General features: G+C 48.8%; 9 protein-coding genes across 9 annotated transcripts; 1 reads left to right on the top strand and 8 right to left on the bottom strand.

The window, feature by feature from the left end:
* Positions 1-236: 236 nt before the first annotated feature.
* Positions 237-1,528, bottom strand: N7458_001484 (aldo/keto reductase; the record flags this gene model as incomplete). The annotated part of the gene is made up of 5 exons (XM_056904867.1): positions 237-566; positions 624-704; positions 756-1,009; positions 1,063-1,255; positions 1,325-1,528. 5 exons carry the CDS (start codon positions 1,526-1,528, stop codon positions 237-239), a joined length of 1,062 nt encoding a protein of 353 aa, XP_056768974.1.
* A 620-nt stretch (positions 1,529-2,148) lies between these two features.
* On the top strand, positions 2,149-3,147 carry N7458_001485 (aminotransferase class IV; the record flags this gene model as incomplete). The annotated part of the gene is made up of 1 exon (XM_056904868.1): positions 2,149-3,147. The coding sequence occupies one exon, from the start codon at positions 2,149-2,151 to the stop codon at positions 3,145-3,147; it is 999 nt and encodes a 332-aa protein (XP_056768975.1).
* Positions 3,148-3,517: 370 nt separating this feature from the next.
* N7458_001486 (N,N-dimethylformamidase beta subunit family domain-containing protein) lies at positions 3,518-4,705 on the bottom strand (the record flags this gene model as incomplete). The annotated part of the gene is made up of 1 exon (XM_056904869.1): positions 3,518-4,705. The coding sequence occupies one exon, from the start codon at positions 4,703-4,705 to the stop codon at positions 3,518-3,520; it is 1,188 nt and encodes a 395-aa protein (XP_056768976.1).
* A 141-nt stretch (positions 4,706-4,846) lies between these two features.
* On the bottom strand, positions 4,847-5,788 carry N7458_001487 (uncharacterized protein; the record flags this gene model as incomplete). The annotated part of the gene is made up of 2 exons (XM_056904870.1): positions 4,847-5,662; positions 5,711-5,788. The coding sequence occupies 2 exons, from the start codon at positions 5,786-5,788 to the stop codon at positions 4,847-4,849; spliced, it is 894 nt and encodes a 297-aa protein (XP_056768977.1).
* A 1,081-nt stretch (positions 5,789-6,869) lies between these two features.
* N7458_001488 (dihydrodipicolinate synthase family protein) lies at positions 6,870-7,945 on the bottom strand (the record flags this gene model as incomplete). The annotated part of the gene is made up of 3 exons (XM_056904871.1): positions 6,870-7,145; positions 7,201-7,745; positions 7,801-7,945. The coding sequence occupies 3 exons, from the start codon at positions 7,943-7,945 to the stop codon at positions 6,870-6,872; spliced, it is 966 nt and encodes a 321-aa protein (XP_056768978.1).
* A 1,694-nt stretch (positions 7,946-9,639) lies between these two features.
* Positions 9,640-10,491, bottom strand: N7458_001489 (uncharacterized protein; the record flags this gene model as incomplete). The annotated part of the gene is made up of 4 exons (XM_056904872.1): positions 9,640-9,669; positions 9,756-9,805; positions 9,868-10,197; positions 10,248-10,491. The coding sequence occupies 4 exons, from the start codon at positions 10,489-10,491 to the stop codon at positions 9,640-9,642; spliced, it is 654 nt and encodes a 217-aa protein (XP_056768979.1).
* Positions 10,492-11,563: 1,072 nt separating this feature from the next.
* N7458_001490 (uncharacterized protein) lies at positions 11,564-13,027 on the bottom strand (the record flags this gene model as incomplete). The annotated part of the gene is made up of 1 exon (XM_056904873.1): positions 11,564-13,027. The coding sequence occupies one exon, from the start codon at positions 13,025-13,027 to the stop codon at positions 11,564-11,566; it is 1,464 nt and encodes a 487-aa protein (XP_056768980.1).
* A 705-nt stretch (positions 13,028-13,732) lies between these two features.
* N7458_001491 (Zn(II)2Cys6 transcription factor) lies at positions 13,733-15,967 on the bottom strand (the record flags this gene model as incomplete). The annotated part of the gene is made up of 7 exons (XM_056904874.1): positions 13,733-13,964; positions 14,023-14,565; positions 14,639-14,776; positions 14,853-15,481; positions 15,556-15,631; positions 15,692-15,766; positions 15,903-15,967. The coding sequence occupies 7 exons, from the start codon at positions 15,965-15,967 to the stop codon at positions 13,733-13,735; spliced, it is 1,758 nt and encodes a 585-aa protein (XP_056768981.1).
* Positions 15,968-16,408: 441 nt separating this feature from the next.
* On the bottom strand, positions 16,409-18,100 carry N7458_001492 (sugar porter family MFS transporter; the record flags this gene model as incomplete). Its single annotated transcript, XM_056904875.1, has 2 exons — positions 16,409-17,774; positions 17,832-18,100. 2 exons carry the CDS (start codon positions 18,098-18,100, stop codon positions 16,409-16,411), a joined length of 1,635 nt encoding a protein of 544 aa, XP_056768982.1.
* Between the last annotated feature and the right edge of the window lie 248 nt (positions 18,101-18,348).

The raw sequence follows: 18,348 nt of genomic DNA on the forward strand, positions 1-18,348 counted from the left end.
GTAGGCCCCATCTAAGGTGTTTATGTCAGAACAATAAAATGACCGTATAGACTAGGAATGTTGCCTATAGTGCATTGATGGTCTTGCGGCATTTCGGCTCATATTTCTTTGACATTCTCGAACTGTATATACGACATGAGATTAGGCAGACATTTCATATGAACACATTGCCAGAGAACAAAATTCAAATAAAAACTATGATCTGCCTAGGTTCACACTTCAAAATAAAGCTACAACTAGAAATGACCTTCGACTTCAACGGGCCTGTACGCTTCCTCGATGTACCTCTCTTCTTCCGAAGTCAGCTCCTTTCCGCGAGCAGACAGCGCCTCGTCGATCCGTCTAACGCTGCTGAAGCCAATAATAGGGCTAGCCACGCGCTTCTGCATCCACGCTAAGGTAACCTGGGACATAGTCCACCCTTTGCGCCTCGAAATTTCCTCAACTCGGTTGATGATCTCCGTCGTCTCGGGCCGGAGGGACGAAGCAGTCTCGCCGCCAGAGCGCGCCGTAGTTCCATGCGCCGTCAAAGGACGTGCAAGCCGCCCTTCTGCAAGAGGTCCCCACTAAAGAATGATTATTAGTAAAATTAAGCGACTGAACGGAGGTTCAGATTAACTAACCGGGATAACAGCAACGCCTGTTACATTGCAGAACCTGATCATTTCACGTTCTTCTTCACGGTATAGGAGATTATAGCGATTCTGTCGAAGGGGTTAGCAACACCAGCAATTAAGGACAGGCCGAATACCTACCTGCATAGCAATGAACTTTGTCCATCCGTTCTTTTCCGCACAGAATTGCATCATGGCAAACTCGTATGTCCACATTGAGGAGGCACCGATATAACGAATCTTGCCTGACGTCACCAGGTCGTGAAGAGCCCGCATGGTCTCTTCAATTGGTGTATATGGATCAAAACGATGAATCCAGAAAAGATCGATATAGTCCGTTTCAAGTCGCTGAAGAGAGTCCTCCACGGCCTTGAATAAAGCTTTCCGCGAGAGGCCTGTTCGCCCTGTTTAGCGTTCTGTATATATCTTCTTTTGGCATGCTACTTACCGAACTGGTTGACGTAGTCTTTGCTTCGGCGTAGTTCATCTAAAATAGAGTATGCATTGAACTGCTGCTCGCCAACGCAGCTATAGGCCTTGGTCATGAGAACCAGTTTGTGTCGCGGAATGTCATATTCCTTGATTGCCTGTGCAATCACTCTCTCGGAGTCTCCATTGGAATAAATATTGGCTGTATCCCACTATACCATGAACTACCGTCAATATCCAATGTGATGAGATTTCAGAATATCTGGGGTCGGAACGCGTACCGTATTGACTCCACGATCGTATGCGGCCTTGAGGAGTGGAAGAGCCTTGTCAGGCCCGACGACCCAATCCGCCCACTCTGGATTCCCAATGCTCATGCAGCCAATGATTGGAACTGACACCCTGAGGCCACTATTTCCGACTCGCACATAGTCGACTCCTGTTTCATCTAAAGACTTTTTGACACCGACTGGAAGGGCGACCATTGTTAGTGATTGGAAAAAGTTCTGGGACCTTGGAGAGGAGACTGCAGGTTTCTGGAGCCTGTCTTAAATGCTTAACAAGACTTCATATAATTTCTTTGTTGATTATTTGAATTACTAAACTCATCCAACTGTCCTGAATGAATTGTGGTTTCTATCGCCATCGCCTAGCTTGCCGATAATCCGACCGGATTTGGTTGATACGCGAATCGAGGTTCCCCGCTCACCCTAGGTCGAGCCGACTCGGCAAACAATCGCAAGTTTGCTCCATCTACCAGGGTCAGCGATCGGCTTGAGAATAAAAGATTAGATACTATTGGCTACACAATTTATATGATGTAATGCCAACTCTAATGCGTGTTGTAAGGTCGAAAGTCACCGAGGCTCCTGTATGCGATTCTGTCTTTGGTGACAACGTTCCAGCTTTCCTAAATAGGAAATTGGAGATTGCCGAATGAGGAAACCGAAAAACGAGGCGGTTGATCGGAATGCAGATTTCCTTTCAGAGTAAGAAAATAAGGGACAAGTCATAGAAATATTTAATAAATGCTCAGCATTCTCGCACAGTACCGCATGCACCCAACTCAAAATCGTTATTTTGGATTGAACCAACGCTCTGCATCATGGCTACTATGCAAAAGGTCTTTGCTGCCTACCAGGCTAGGCAACTCAGCCTTGCAACCAGCACCCATCCTTTTGCTCAGGGTGTAGCCTGGGTTGATGGGGAGCTTTTCCCACTCCACGAAGCCCGCATTCCCATACTCGACCAAGGTTTTATGCATAGCGATCTCACATATGATGTCCCCTCCGTTTGGGATGGCCGGTTCTTCCGCCTGGATGACCACATTGCGCGATTAGAAGCGAGTTGTACGAAGCTTCGCCTCGTGCTACCTCTTCCCCGTGAAGAGGTAAAACGTATTCTTGTCGATATGGTCGCCCAGTCGGGTATTCGTGATGCCTTTGTCGAGATTATTGTCACTCGGGGCCTTAAGGGTGTCCGCGGCAGCGACCCAAGAGATATCGTTAACCGTCTCTACATGTTTATTCAGCCCTACGTATGGGTTATGGAGCCAGAGATCCAACCTGTCGGTGGGAGTGCTATCATCGCCCGATCAGTACGTCGCACCCCACCAGGCTCAATGGACCCCACCGTGAAGAATTTGCAATGGGGCGACCTGGTCCGGGGATTGTTCGAGGCATCCGATCGCGGTGCCACTTATCCATTTCTGACCGACGGCGACACGAATCTGACAGAAGGATCTGGCTTTAACGTTGTTTTGGTGAAGGACGGTACCCTCTACACTCCTTCGCGCGGAGTCCTCGAAGGTATCACACGAAAGAGTGTTATCGATGCTGCTAAGATCAACGGGTTCGAAATAAACGTGCAGATTGTCCCAGTTCAAATGACTTACGACGCGGACGAGATTTTCATGTGCACAACGGCTGGTGGGATTATGCCAATCACTAGTCTGGATGGCCAGTTGGTGAATGGGGGAAAACTCGGACCTATCACAAAGAAGATTTGGGATACCTACTGGGCGATGCACTATGAACCTGCTTATAGCTTCCAAATTGCCTATCCAGAGGATTCCGGGAAACTGACGAACGGATGCGATCATTAGAGTCTGGGACTGTGTTTAGCCAGTTACAATTCGAGTAATGGACGCTTCATAGGTCGTACTTGAATCGAAACCATAAACATGCAAAGATTTTATCTAAGTGTATTTTGAATCATTCTGTAGACGTCAATCAATAGTTTGGAATTAATTTCGTAAGATGCAGTACCTCAGAAGCATAGCTGAAAATGACGTAAATTTGGCTCAAAGGAAAGGCTTCTATCATGCTTAGAGAACTTCGTTCTCATCGGCCATATGTTCGAATACTTTTGGATAAAGTGTAAAAGAAAACGGTTTCTAGAGAACTTGGACGGAATTTTATAGATAGAGGTCATTTATACATAGCGTTGACAAGGACGAAAAACCAGAAGTTTGATCACCCAACACAGCCTCGTCCTCTCTTCACGAACTCTCTCAGCACGTTCTCCGTCATTTTAGCTACATTGTTTTTGTAATCGTCCCAAGCGAGGCTGGAATACCAGTTGATACTACCTACCGAGAACACCGCACCCCCTGCTGCGGTGTCATAGTAGACAAGGTCGCTTCTAACTAGATCACAGGTTGAGCCTAAGGTGTTCACCATGGGAAACATTGAGTCCTCATTGAACAGCCCAAAGCTGTCATCATGCTGCAGACTTCTTGCCAGCAAGATCGCATTCATTGGGGTCCCAAGCGCAAAATCAAGCCGGTCGATCTCGTCGCCGCTAGCTCCTCCGCCGAACCCATGTTCACCAATCAGTTCAGTTGGGTCTATCCCCTCGAACATCCAGGAAAACCGAGGATCGAGGGCATACTTTGCATTGGCCTTGTAGGGCTTCCCTGGTCCGGTACCGAAGGCAGATGCGCCAATTCCCCAAAGGTAGTTTGGAGCACGACCGCGACTCCGCCAGAGCCCTCCCTGTGCTCCGGTAAGACTGTGCATTCGCTCGCCCGCGGAAAATGTCACAGAGCGGCAGCCCTGATCCCCCTTGCGAACCTCGAGACGGTGAGGCCGTGTGATGTCCACATCGGCGACCCAATAGAACCCGTTGCCGCCAAGATACATCATATTCCCTCCCGATCGAGAAAAGGCGTTGAACGCATTCAGGCTCTGGAGAGAGTGATATTCAGGATGGCAGCCCGTAATAAGAGTAGTGTATCGAGAGGAGACTTTTTGATTTGGGTCGTTCAGACAGTGGTCTGTGATAACATCATAGGGAAGCCCAGAACGTTCCAGGAAGTTTATCATAAGCAGATCAGCGCTGAATTCTCGAGGCCGACCGAGTGCCCAGTGCACGTATCCGGGTCTGAGGTTAAGAATCGGTCGAAGAGCACTAGAAAACGCACAAGGGGAGCCGTCTCGATGAACATCATAGGCCGACAAGCCTAAGTCCGGTCTTCGATCTAAGTTCTTGAAATACTCGTTGTTGCTCCCAACGTTGACACCGTCCGGGGTTGTCATTGCGGACGATCTGCTCTGGTCAAACATCCGCTCATTGGCATATGCAAGGTATGTGAAAGTAGTCATCACTAACGCGATCCGAGACTCTGAGCTGGGATGAGGGCGGACGAAGAACGTGATCATATCGGTTGTGCTGTCTGAACATTTGACTTCAACGGCATATGCACCTGACCTGGCGGTGGAGGGAATTGTGACAGAGAAATTTGTTGCCCATTTAGCATCATCTAGGTCATCCTCATGAAAATGGATTGCTCCATAGCCGTATTATGCTTTAGTCCAGTCTGGCTGAGAGCCATCCCAGTTGTATCCCTTGACAGCTCGTGTTGGTGCGTTGATCAATATTCCATTTCGGGCATTGCCAGAAACGTCTTCAATGGTATCAGAAGATATGTTTTTAGAGAAGTCGTATTTTGCGACAACTCGTCGTGGGGATTGTGACATTGCAAAGCACAGGGAGTCCAGTCGACCATTATAGAAACACGAGGGTTCGGAGCTCTTTTGGCCGACAGTGTCGAACATGCCAGCACCGAAAAGTAACTCATTCGACCCAAGAACCATAGGTGCGGACAGATATTTGGTCATCACTTGTCCCTTCGGGGCTTGCTCCGAGAGACGGATGAGCTGGTGGATGCTCACGGTAACCATCTTGTTGATGATGCTCAAGGAAATTTGAAGCCATCGCCAGCGGTTTACGAGAAGATGACTCTGAATCACTTCTACGTTATGTCCGGTACCAATCAGAATTCTGAAAGTCGAGTCCTTCAAAATGACTGCGAACCCAGTTCGAGAATCCGTATCCAGACACGAGAGCAGGGTTTGGCAACCAGAGTCATTTTCCAGCAAGTAGGGCTGGGCATAGAATTCTATATTGATGCCTTCTTCATCCTTGTATTCCACGCTGGCCCAGGATGGAACGACTGCATAAGACCCTGGGCAAGCGCTTTGAAAGCAACCATCGTCACGGTGGCCTGCGGGGACCTCAGTGATCTCCTCCATCGCCACGGGTGGGCCATGAGGACCACGATAGCCCTGGAGAAGACGTACTAGACGATGCCGGTATTCTTTTTCGGTGCTCGAGATCTAAAAAGTCAGGCTTTGCCAGTGTATTCAATTGAAAAAACAACGTACTTTGATGTCCACCGACTGTCCAGGGGAAACAATCCATGGTTGAGCATAACCGATAATTTGTGTGTCGTTCGAGGCCATGGCAAGAGCATTAAAATGTTCAAAAAGGAGTCAAAAGGCTGAAGAGAAAAAAACGCTGCCCGTCCTCTGAGCTTTTATAAAACGTCTGATATACCTTTCAGCTTCAGTGAATATCTTGGTATAGGCATTTCCTTCTATTGATACCTCTGGCATATCAGGAGACATGTTTCTTTACCTCTTATGTCTGTACTCTATGTGTTACATGCCACCCAAATACAATCTACTGGATCACTCCCAAATGTAATTTGTGTCCACGATATTTTCCTTGACTGATGCCCATCCGATATCCGATCGGGTATCTGGCCTTCCAATTGGTTGGTCCTTAGTTACCGACCGCCTCGGGTTACCAGCTTCGGAAGGTGAGCCTAGGACATTTTCCAAAGAACACCTGTAGCATGAGCGAATGTTAGAACTCATCAGCTATATGTATTCAATCCGGTAGTTTTTCCAGCTCTATAGGGCCTAGAAGCAGAGAAGATGCACCTAAAGGCGCTTTGACCTCTTGAGGACACTGCGGTTTACGTTACACTGTCTGACACAATCTGGGCCTGTAATTATGTTCCACGGCTCAATTCCATGCCTGTGTAAGCTAGATCAGTTCAACATTCCCCAGAAATTGACTGGCAAGCAATTCTCCGATTTTTCATCTGGTCTTGTTGGGAAACTAGTGAATGAGACAAGAATCGCCGTTTACTACTAGAAAATAGTTCATAGGTTATCATCTAAATCGAATTGTATTTTCACACGAATAGACTCAACGGATTTACTCACAATCCTAGATATCGCCAAGTCGTGATTAGGAAAGTATCTATTTTTCATTCCCCCGACAGCCCTATGTTTGCTAAACTCACTTGCAAAAATAAAGCCGGCATAACCTATCATCTTGCCGTTATTTGTTCAATGTCTCCCAATCCCTAATCATGCTATGAATACCTAAAGATAGGCTTTCACTAGGTCTAAACTCACGCGTACGGCAAGTTCTTCTCTAATTTATCGCTATTGATTGTGGAACTTTAGAAGAATATGGTTGTTGTATTTGACATGAGCTGAGACGCGTTTCTACGTCCCCTTTCATTTCTATTTACACATTTGAACAACCTAGTTGCTCCTCGGTCACAAGGAGAGGTGTAACTAAGCGCATCGCACGGTCCCGCTTCTCCTGATCTTCGAACCTGGGGATAGGTCGCCGACAATGCACACTTGTCTCCGGATACCCACGCGTCTTTGCAGTGATCCATTTCATGCCGCTAACGTCCGACGTGGCGATTCCTAGTTCCGGCTGAACTAGCTTTTTCTGCAACTGAGTGGCTTCTGCAATCTTTCCAGATTTGAAAAGATTGTAAATTTCAACCATAACCTTTGAAGTATGTAAGCTATTGTGTCCCAATTTACAAAACGTAATAGGCACTTACTTTCGGGAATACATTTGCCACGCCAGAAATACAGCCAGCACTTCCTGCTGCAAGGGCAGCGACAAGCCAGTCACTCATTCCTGAGAGAGAGGTAAATTGGGTGGGATCAAACTGTGCCGCTACTCTGGTCGCCTTTCCAACACCCCCACAAGTCAATTTGACGGCGTAGATGTTGGGGTGAGCGCCGAGTTCTTCCAACATAAAGGCATCGACGTCAATGCCGGACACAACGTTAGGGAAGTTGTAAATAACAATAGGAAGCGGGGAGCGGTCTCCAACTTCCTTAAAAAAATTGACAACAGCTTTGGAAGTCATGGACCAGTGGAAGACAGCAGGCACCAGAACCAGCGCAAAATCAGCGCCGTTCTTATGGCCCTCTTGAATTTGCGCGAGTACGTCTCTGGTGCAGCCAGCCAGGATTCCCAGTGTAATAGGGAAATCAGGCTTTCCCAATGAGACTGCAATTTCCCGAGTCCTTTTGACGAGCTGTCCTTTCTCGGCTACGGAAAGAGTGGCTGATTCGCCACTAGAGCCGGCCAAGACAACTGCGATTGAATCAGCGTAATTCATACAATTGATGATTCTGCTCAAGGCACGTACTTCCATGCAAATTCGAGATCATGAATTCTAGATGTTTGTCTTGGGTTGGCCAGTCAATGGCCTGTTCTTCACTATCCTCAAAGAAGGTGACAGAAGGCCCATGAATGCCTGGGGGATAAAACTCGAAGCGGCTGGTGGAAGGCATAGCTGGGGATCAGGTATCTGAGATTCGCAAATGGTAGATAGAAAGAGCAGGCTTTTCCTTGAGCGATATCATACACCATTAAGTACGAATTACATCGTATATTCAAATGGAATCATACGCGCGGATGCTTAGTGATATCAGGCTGGAACCGATTTCATTGGATTGTTATCCGCGTCGCGATCGGCTCGGCAAATTATCCATGCGATCGCTAGCCTCCCATGTGGGAAGCACCTTTGAAATCGGATATCTCTCGAACCCTTAGTTTGCATAGTGCATAGTAACCATTCTCATCCCTCAATTAAGGTACTCATCGGAGTAAGCCCCGATCAGCCGTTCCACATTATTATGCGCAAAGCGCCTAGGTTGTCCGGATATCATCGGTCCACAATATACTCTACAGTTTGATCGCATTAAGCAAAGTAACGCGTTTGGTTAAGGTTATGTGCTTGAAGTATCTGCTCTCTGATATGGGGTAAAGTTGAAAGGCCGCATATTTGACGTCTATCCCGTAGCTTAGCCTAATTACCAAATAAGATACAATAGCTTTTATTCACCGCAGTAGCTGTCTCAAATAAAGGTGGAAACTGGCAAATACACGTAAGGCTTTTCATTCCTTGCTCTATCCAAGTAGTAACTGTGTGCGTTCGTGTTCCTGGTTGGAGCTAGGAGGGGTCTGACTATCAATCACGGCTCCCCACCATTCTCCGGAGGCCCATATTTCATCAAGGAGTATAGGAACAGAATTGAACATGTTATAGTGACTCCTCTCACCCCAGTACACACAGTATTCTATCGCAAATTCACGAGTCTCTTTATCCGAGGCCCCGCTTCCAGCCAGAAAGACTGGAATCAGGAGCTGTTTTTGTATCAGAGACTTGCGTCGACAACATCGAATATTATCGATGGTCTTGCGCACTAACTGATGAATGCGGATTGGGCGGGGGTTCCGAGTCCTCTTGAACACAGTTTCAATGTAGAGAAGTAATGCCTGTCGCCATGTCTCAGCGCAGTGGTAACGATCTTGCCGCTCATGCATATCCTTTATTGCTGCCTCCTTTGTTGAGTAAGAGTCTTCATTGAGTATTGGAGTGATAATGTCATTGGTCCATTGAATTAGTTCATGCTCTATTTTTGTGACTGGTGCCATGTTGAAAGTCAGCCATTTCATCCTGGATGCGAGTTCACTCTGATAAGCGAGTTCTGCAAGTTGTGATAGGTAGACTAGCAAGTCTCTTGGACATCCAGTGAGATCAAAGAAGGACCATTCATCTTCGCTCTCCCATTTAATTAGAAAGTCTAAGTAGGCTTTGTCCATGAGTGGACTTTGCCGGGAGATCAATGCGAGTGTCGCGTCCCACCTAACCCTCGTCAGCTCAACATTGGTCATGACAAGGCACAATGTATTACCATATTAGCATGCCAACTTGTGCCCGCATTCGCGGAGTTATCAACGACTTCGATCCTCCAAGGGTCTGAAGCATTTCATATGCTCGCATTATCATAGTTGACCAAGCTCCGGTAGCAGAGAGGGTACACTAGACCATACTTTAGAATGAAAGGGCGCTGCCTGGATTGGCATATCACTTACATCTAGAGTAAAAAGAATTAATATAGGATCCAAGAGATTGAGAACAGGTCTGCTTTTTAATGCGTGTTCGAGCAATTGGAAAGCTTTTCTGCGATGCTCAGCAGCTTCACCAGAGCTTCTTTCTACAGAGCTCCTCCTATGTTGACAGCATAGCGCCAAAATAGCATGTACAAGAAGGCCCGATAGTGGAGATGATTGGCGATCGCAGCGAAATGGATTCACGGCCCCGGGGATATCTCCCGTGAGCGGAAGCACGCAGTATTCTGAATCATCTGTGCAGACAGTGTGAGCACCCAAGATAGGTATAGGGAATAGGATTAAGGAGAACACTTACAGATATGAAGAAGCTGTTCTTCGTCCAAATATGTGGCATAGGACGTTCTGGAATCTGTCCGACGGTGGGATGAGAATGCTTCTTGGAAGTTTTGTGGATCCGAATCACCTGGAATTGCACTTTGAGGCATGGGGTCCATATTTGGGATCTCTTCAACGGCCGGATCCGTATAGCTGTCCGTTGTAGTGAGTGGTGTCATTTTGAGCATGTCGATGAACCCTGGCGTCAACGTAATTGGGGTCCCGGTATCATGTGCTGGTGCAGTGACAACATTGGGAAATAGAGACGCAAATAAAGCGAGATTATCGGATAAAAATGCCTCTTGGGAATCTTTAAATCAACGAGTGAGTATAGTCCCAGACAGGGGTTGGTGAGCTTACCAAAATCAGCGAAGTCATCGCAATTCTGATGATGCCCGGGGTTTTCCAGTTCTTGTCCTGTCGCCCTCAACGAAATGTCTCTCGTGGCCGCTGACGGGTCTTCCTGGTCAGTCGACCGAGTTTTGGCCTCCTTTCGACGCCTCTTCTGGCTAGTGGCACCCTTTACAAATCGGAATTGCTTTGACGAACTTGAACATGCAGCAGATGCTACAGGACCAGATGTGGAGGAGAGAGAATTGACCATACGCCTAGCATCCCAGGAGAGAGCGGTTGCAAAGCCACCACAACATCGTGATTGATCAAGACATGTTGAGCATTGTGGTCTACGCCGGTCGCACTTATCGCCGAGGGAGGAACAAGTATGACAATCCGACCGGGCAAATCCAAGGGAATTGGTTCTCTTTCCCTGATCAGAAGTCATTGTGGCAGGTCATTCTAGACAGTATCCCCTTTCGGTACGGGAATGAGAACTAATGGTAGGGACTTTCTCAACATTTGAATACTACTACACAAGGAAGCCGAGACCCCATATCGGCTATAGCCGACCCGATCGTATATGTACGGCGTCCCAGGTTTGCTGGCGCGACTACAGCATGAGGTAACTAATGCCTCATACGGTTAGCGCAAGGTGTTGCAGCTGGCCCACATAAGAGCCTTACCTAACACACCCCCGTAGAGGCTCCGACGACTTTATTTTCCAGAGTAGAAAGTGCAGACCTCAGTCCTCATAAAAGGAAGTATATGAAGGGTACTGGAAGACTTGGCTGAAAGCCGTCAAGTTTGTGTTAATTTTGATGTAGATCCTCCAAATAAGAGCGATAGATGAGGCGTAAGAGGCAAGTCCCATAATTTTTCATAAAGGAGAATTATAGGCATAGCAATCTTGATGAATAATTCTATTATCATCACGTTATTTCTCACTTTCGAAGGCTGAGCCTGAATTTCCTAGGTTTCCTTCACTTGGCAGTGTTGCTGGATGCACCAGCATTGTGTGCAAGCGGATTGTCGCACTAGACATCATTCCGGTTACATTGCGAACTAGCTTAGGTATCTACGGCTGGCGGAGCTGGAGTCGCATATATAAATGCTGTATAATACGAAATGAAGGTAAAATGTCCTGCACAGTAAGCAAATTTGAACAGAGGAAAGTTATGTTGATGCTGTTGCCCACAGGGGAAACCAGCGGACTATCTACAGGAATAAACTTCATTTATTCGCCAACTGAGAACAATGTATCTTCTCGGATCCTGAGCCACTAGTACCCGTTGATCTTTCGTGGCAGTCCGAAAGGTGTCTGTGTACACAGATTTATCTCTTCACAATGTGACATTCGACACCTCGAACGTCTGCACTGCTCCGGTAGGGAAGTATGACCAGAACTTCGTCCCGTTCATATAAGTGTCGCTATAACTGGCGTATTGGGAACCAGATCCGACTTGAGTAATCCACCGAGGGACCAGGGCCCCACTGACCCCAGGCTTGCTGAAGCTGGAGAGATCAAAGTTGAGATACTGGGCAGCACCCCAGTTTGCAGCAACAACGACCAGTTTCTGTGCCGAGGAGTCGTATGCGGCAACAGTGTAGTTGCTCCCGCCATCTAGGATGCGCATACCAGGCCGAATGTGACGAGCGAACTGCGCCAGCGCAAAGTATTTCTGGCTAACAGCTCCGAGAGACAAGTTATCGTTGTCCCCATCAATCAGGCCCCATCCGCCACCATCAATCGCCTGCCAGTATACCCAGGCCGTCGGGTGGAGCCAGCGGAAGTCGAGAAGCAGGTTGGTGACGAGGCTTTGGCCTGTCGCGTCGCTCTCGCCGTACTCACTGTTCCAGAGCCTCTTGCCGGCGCCGGAGGCCAAACTGTATAGCGTGTCTCGCCTTCCTCCGGTATATTGATACCCGTGGACATTAATGCGGCCAACGTTGCTTGTCGCCGTACTGCCGAGGCTGTTCCACGTGGAAACTGCCAAGTCATAGGTATTTTCATCCGAGGCTGCGATCAGGGTCGAGCTGAGGCCCCGGTTGTTTAATTCTGTGCGGAGGTTCCCAATCACCGTCGCCTGGGTGCTGACGTCGAAGTGGCAGCCTTCTTGAGTTCCAGTCTGGCCGTTCCACCAGTCCGAGACCGGCTCATTGAAGGCTTCCACGGACTGGAAGGAGACACCCCAGTTACTCGCGGCGTATTCAGCGATGGTGGCGAGATAAACTGCATGTTGGTCATAGTTCCACGACTGCAAGTTGTCGCTGGAGCCGTCATTGGACCCGGAAGGATTATGGTTGAGACACATCCACCACGTGGGGGAGTTAGAAAATAGCTCGAAGGTGGTGGCGCCACGTGCTTTGGCCATCGACAGCATGTTGCGCTGGTTGGCGTCGACACTCCAGCTCCAGCTCGACGACGACGGGGAAGAGCTGGCCCAATCAAGCCAGTAGCTATCCACCTGCCGTGAGGCGATCATGTCGGGAGACACAACCATCGTGGTACCATTGATCGAGTTCGTGCTGCTGGCACCTGCGTTGTACCGTGCAATGGTGAGGCCAATTCCGGGAACACTCTGCCCATTGTATGTTGTCGACTTGGTGGAGAAGAAAATATCCGCCAAGTCACTCCGCGTGCCAAACGCCTTGGCCCACCATGCAAGAGACACACCAAACCCTTCCCATGTGCCCCAATTAGTTGTGGGACTGATTGTTGTCGTCAAGTCCGCGGCGGCAGTTTGTATTGTGGCGGCAGTCAACACAAGCCCGAGGAGCCATTCTCCATTAATCGTTTGCTTCATTGTGATATGATTAAGAGCAGGAGTCTCAGAAAGAAGTCGGATCACAAGGAGACCACATTCATTGGGCTGTGGGAGTCACAACCACGATGGGCTTCAGGAGCTTTATCTCCTCGCGCATGGTCCCTGCACTATGATACCTGATTCGGGTAAGCCTTCTCGGGGGTGTCGGGACCGGGGTAAATGCGGAGATTCTGCAGGCTTCTGCAGAGTTGCTCGCTAGCATTTGGCCCGTTGCCAAGTTGTTCTAGTTTAAGGTACCTGTATTTCATGTCGCATTCGCGGGGCCCCGCGACCCCGCCGGAGGAGATGATTGATGGAAACGAGTGCGACGCGGGATTATAGACAACCTTGACGTGACTCCATGTGACTCTTCCCCGCGAATTTCTGTATTCACCATCCGATATCCCCGGATGGAACCTTCCACGGGCGAAATTTTCCGAGAACAGCTTGGAGCACTCTTTTGACATGCCCCTGTAGGAGGAGCGGGGATACAGATGAAAATTGAAACAGTTTCTGGGAGCGTGCATCTTTAGCTCACCGAATTTTTTACCTACAACTGAACTCGATATTACAAGCTCTCAAGTACGCGAAAAAAAGGCGTATCATCGATTTTTTTTGCGGTGAAGAAAGAGGAGACTCATTGAGCGGTTTGTAGGGGATTTTTACTCTCAACTTCCGTATTGATAAACATATCAACTACCCTAGCTATTCTTCGAGCCCACTCTCGTTCCAGGTTATCTTCAACAACGTCGAGGCATTCTCAATCAAACTGATACTTTCCATGACACTGGGCGACGTCCCACCTCCAGGGATATGCGCCCATTGAGCCAACAGGTCATTGAGATGCGGCCCGATATCCACAACGGTAGACGACATGAGTCGTCGCAAGACACGAACACGAGATGCCGCTAATGTGATGAGTATCACCGATGCCATACTATGGATGATCCGTAAATATAGTGCCCAGATTGCATCTGAGTAGCGGAGAAACTTACGAAAGGGAGCAAATCCACGTATCCACCATGATGGTGTGAGGCAAACTGCGCAAGTTCTGCGCATGCATCCAACACGCCTCAAGACACAGCTTGGACCCCTCATAGACAATTGGAGGACACCTTTCCACAGCATCACCGTTGGACAAGGCCCAAGTGAGATATGGGCGATAAATGACGCTTTTGCAAGTCAAATATCGCTGGCGAAGAAATGCACCTTCCTCTGTGCGTGTAGGGTCCAAATTCACAGAGAATTGGAAGGACAAGGGTAAGAGGTCTTTCCACTCGTCTAATTGATAGGCCAGCTCCGAAACGACAGATGGGAATTGGTGGTTGTCAAAACCGACACCGGCATCACGAGCGTAGAGAAGATCATGAACGCGGTTGAGAAGTCGTCGCATAGATATACAGGCGAGGAAATAAAGTGACGATTGCTCTTGATCTTTTTCAGACTCTTGCGTGCAGTAATCGCCTGGTAAAGGAATTGATGATTCGATTTCTGCGATTCCTGTTTGAGGAAGGCCGGCTAGTTCGGCAAGAAAATCGCTAAACCATGAGTGTCAGTATTTTCTGGAAGATTCACACGAGAAGGGGAGGGCAGGGGGAGCCGAGCTCGTACCTCTCAAGAATATAGCACGACCAAAAGATTCGACGAAGACATTCCAACTGTTGGGGGCTCTGGTCCGGGACGTCATAGGATAAAAGAAGTCGGCATTTGGTTGCAGCTGCATTTATGAATGACCAGGCTTGCAGTGGCCTTTGCAAAAATGAAAAATACAATCTATTGTTTCAAGTTAGGAAACGCATCCATTGTGGGCTGGGAGGTTACTTACCCGGTAAAAAATAAACATTGCACTGCATCCGCGGTGAATCCTGCCTGGGCCAAGTAAATCTTCTTGAAGGCACTGTCAAAGTATAACTCTCCCATCAGCCGTCCCTGCCGTTGGCTATCAACATCGCTTGCATTGGATGTTTCCCGATGCGCGAAAGACCCAACCAGCTGACAGGAACAGCCCAGAGCCATCATCAACAAGGAGAGACATGAAGATGTGGTCTCTTCAAAAGTACCCGACAGTATATGTGCTGTCAACTCCTCCGTCCTAGCTCTCGCCATAGTCGGATACCAGAAATTGATACCACGCTCAAAGCTCCGGACCGTGCTCTCCACTTCTTGCTTGGGCATATAAGGCTGTACCGTGGAATGCCGAGGAGCAAGAGGCACGCGCATACTTTCAAGCCGGAAAACTGAGAAGCCGCGCTCTTTGATCAAGTTTCCAAATTCGGCGAATTGCGGCCATGACAGGATTGACTCGGTAGTGGATGCATGAAAAGGAGATAGTGTAGCATTGGATATATGGTCAGGGCGGCCTTCGCCGCGATAAGCATTGCTCACCGTGCTTGGTGAAATCACTCCATGGGGTGATATCGCCGCGGGAATCTGACTTGGACTGCGGCGGGCAGCCTATGTAGAGGTAACAATGTTATTTAAGGAATCGAATCATGGCATTGACCTGGTTCCATGCGATAGTGACGAACCAGTTGTGTAAACAATTCTTGCAGTAAATTTTCGGACCGAATGGCAACATCGAGGATTAAGTCGCTCTTGCTCTTGCTGCATGCGTCGGGTTAGCATTAATAGGCGAATGAAAGAGCCGGACTCGATGAGACGAACTTGATAGTCTCGGACCCATAAACACAGTCCGTCCCTATTTGCGCACATGTTGTGCAGGGTCGACGACCGTCACATCTAGCTCATGTCAACTTGCAGGTCTCAATTGGAGAGGGAGCAACTGGTGGAGACTAACTTCACTTTTCGATTCCGACAAGGATCACACTGTGGATCAAGTGTTAGCACGATGCCGGGTGATTAGTGTGCTGAATACCTGTTGGATACCGCTAAAGAAGTTCGTTTCCGCTTATGGGTCTCGTGGTGGTGCCCTGGGGACATCATTGTGGTCGATCGTGAAGCAGGCCAAGGAGGGTGAAAGGCGAGTCGGATAATTCATTTCGGGACTTCGCGTGGGGCCCCGCATGCAGGACGGGGATAGTTTACCCGAAGCCCATCCCAAGCCAATCATAGTTCTAGTGAAGGGACCGAAACTTAAGATTCAAGGCTCCCCTAAATGCACAACGATTTCAATTCTTTCAAGTTGATTGTTCAAAAGAGGAAAAATGCGGGGTATAGATGCCGGTTGTTTCAAAAAGAAGTTGGTCATTATCTAGCTTACTATGGATATATATCTAGACCTACTAGAGGAGGCTACCTAGGACGCGCCGTGGATGGTGGATTGCTAGCCCTGTTAGGCACTGCCCGCCCAGGCACCGCGTCATCCATTCTCAACCCGGCCTTAGATACATACATACAGGACTCTCAACCCAACATACACAATTAGACGTCCGCACGGGTGGTCTCAACCTCCGTAACCTCCAGTGTCCTCAGCACGGTGGAAATATCGCGAGGCTCCAGACTCTTGGCCACCGGATTCGGGGCCGAAAAGACCTCTTCCAGCTCCTCGAGCGTCCGCTCTTTGGTCTCCGGGAACCAGAAGTAGATCACAACTATTTCAATCAGGTCCCACACAATGAACACAGCATAGAAGTAGTACTTCAGCTTCTCAAAAGCGGGCCCAGAGCTGTAAGAAATTACCGCACTGCTGATATTGGACAGCAAGTTGCCCAGGGCAGTGCCTTTGGCGCGGGTATTGGTCGATAGCGTTTCGGCAATGTACATGCTTTGCAGAGGCGTCCAGCCAAAGGAGAAGACGATGCCAAATAGGTAGATAAACGCAACGGAGGTATTGGCAGCGCTAGAGTTGCTGGGATCATCAACGGATAATTTGGAAGTTCCCAGGATGATGGCAAAGGCAACAGAGCAGAAGAGAAGCGAGTAGATCATGAGAGGTCGGCGGCCAATACGGTCTGTGAGTCCAGCGCCAGAGACGGATGTGATCAAACAAAGAACAGGGTAGATGGCGTTAAGCATCAATTGGGTCTTGGTAGATCCAATACCGGCATTCTGGACCATGACGGGGAGATAGTAGCTAGTAAGACTGTTGCCAGAGAGTTGACCAAAACAAGCCATGCCGGCCACACAAATGAAACGGCGACGGGCAGAGTGAGTGTTGAAAAGCTCACGGTAGTCCCACCAGTTCTTGCTGGAGTTGGCAACACTGACAGTGATCTGATGCTGCATCTCCTTGATCTGAAGTGTGACCATTGGGTGCGAGGCATCACCTTCTCCGTGATAACGTGCCAGGACTTCGATGGCCTCATCCGTGCGGTCCTGCGCCATGAGCCACCGAGGGGATTCAGGCAAGAACCAGGTTCCAATTGCAACAATCACGGACGAGAGAAGCTGGCACCAAATAGGGATTCGGAAGCCATACGAGTGAGTAATGTTTTCGCAGCCATAGACGATCCAACTGGCGACAATGGACCCGATGTACCAGGTGCAGTTATACAAACCGGTTAAGGTTCCACGCCACACGGGATGGGCCATTTCCGAGACATAACATGGCGCACTGACACAGCAAAAGCTGACTCCAAATCCGAGAATGAACCGACCAGCGAGGAACATTCCATGGCTTGTAGCGGGTGCCTGAATGCAGGTGCCAATAATGATGATGGCAGCTCCAGTGAACATGCCCTTGCGGCGCCCAAAAATATCGTTGACGGGACCAGAGAGAATCACTGCTGGGATAGAGCCGATGTTATAGATGGCAAATACCAAGCCGGTGCCTGAAGATGCGGTTTTCCTAGAAGTGGCCCTCCGGGTTAGAGAACGCAGCTTCTCTCGTTTGGGGTAGACTCACATATGGAAGAAATTCTTATAACTCGTCATATCATTCAGTCCTCCCATCAGCGAACCGTCATAACCATTGAGACATCCACACAGATATGCGATGGTCAGACAGCCGTATAGGCGAAACATGCTGGCGGTCCATGGGCTGCACTTTATGGATTCAACTGCCTCGGCCAGCTGAATGGCGTCGCTAGTTTCCTGAAGGTCTTTCTCTTTGCCCTCCACCCCATCCTTGCCCACCTCGAGCTGCTCGAGGGTCGGCTTGGACTCGGTCGTCATCTTGGAGGAGGAATCTTAAGAAGGCAAAATTGGGCTCAATTAAAAAAGTTGATCCCAGGCCGTAGGTTGGAATGCAGAGCTCGAACGGGGCAGCGATGATCAGCGGTGCATGCTGGTATTTATGATCCTCTGGCGACTGACTAGTTGGCCAACATCTCCACTGCACAATTTAGAGAACGTTCAGAATCCGGGGTCGCATGGAGTTTAGCTCTGGCGTCGGCTCCAAATTGAAGTATTTCCCGGTGGCA

This window comes from Penicillium daleae (genome assembly GCF_028827525.1).
Source record: "Penicillium daleae strain IBT 16125 chromosome Unknown utg000002l_segment0_segment0, whole genome shotgun sequence".
In the NCBI taxonomy this organism is placed as follows: Eukaryota; Fungi; Ascomycota; class Eurotiomycetes; order Eurotiales; family Aspergillaceae; genus Penicillium; species Penicillium daleae.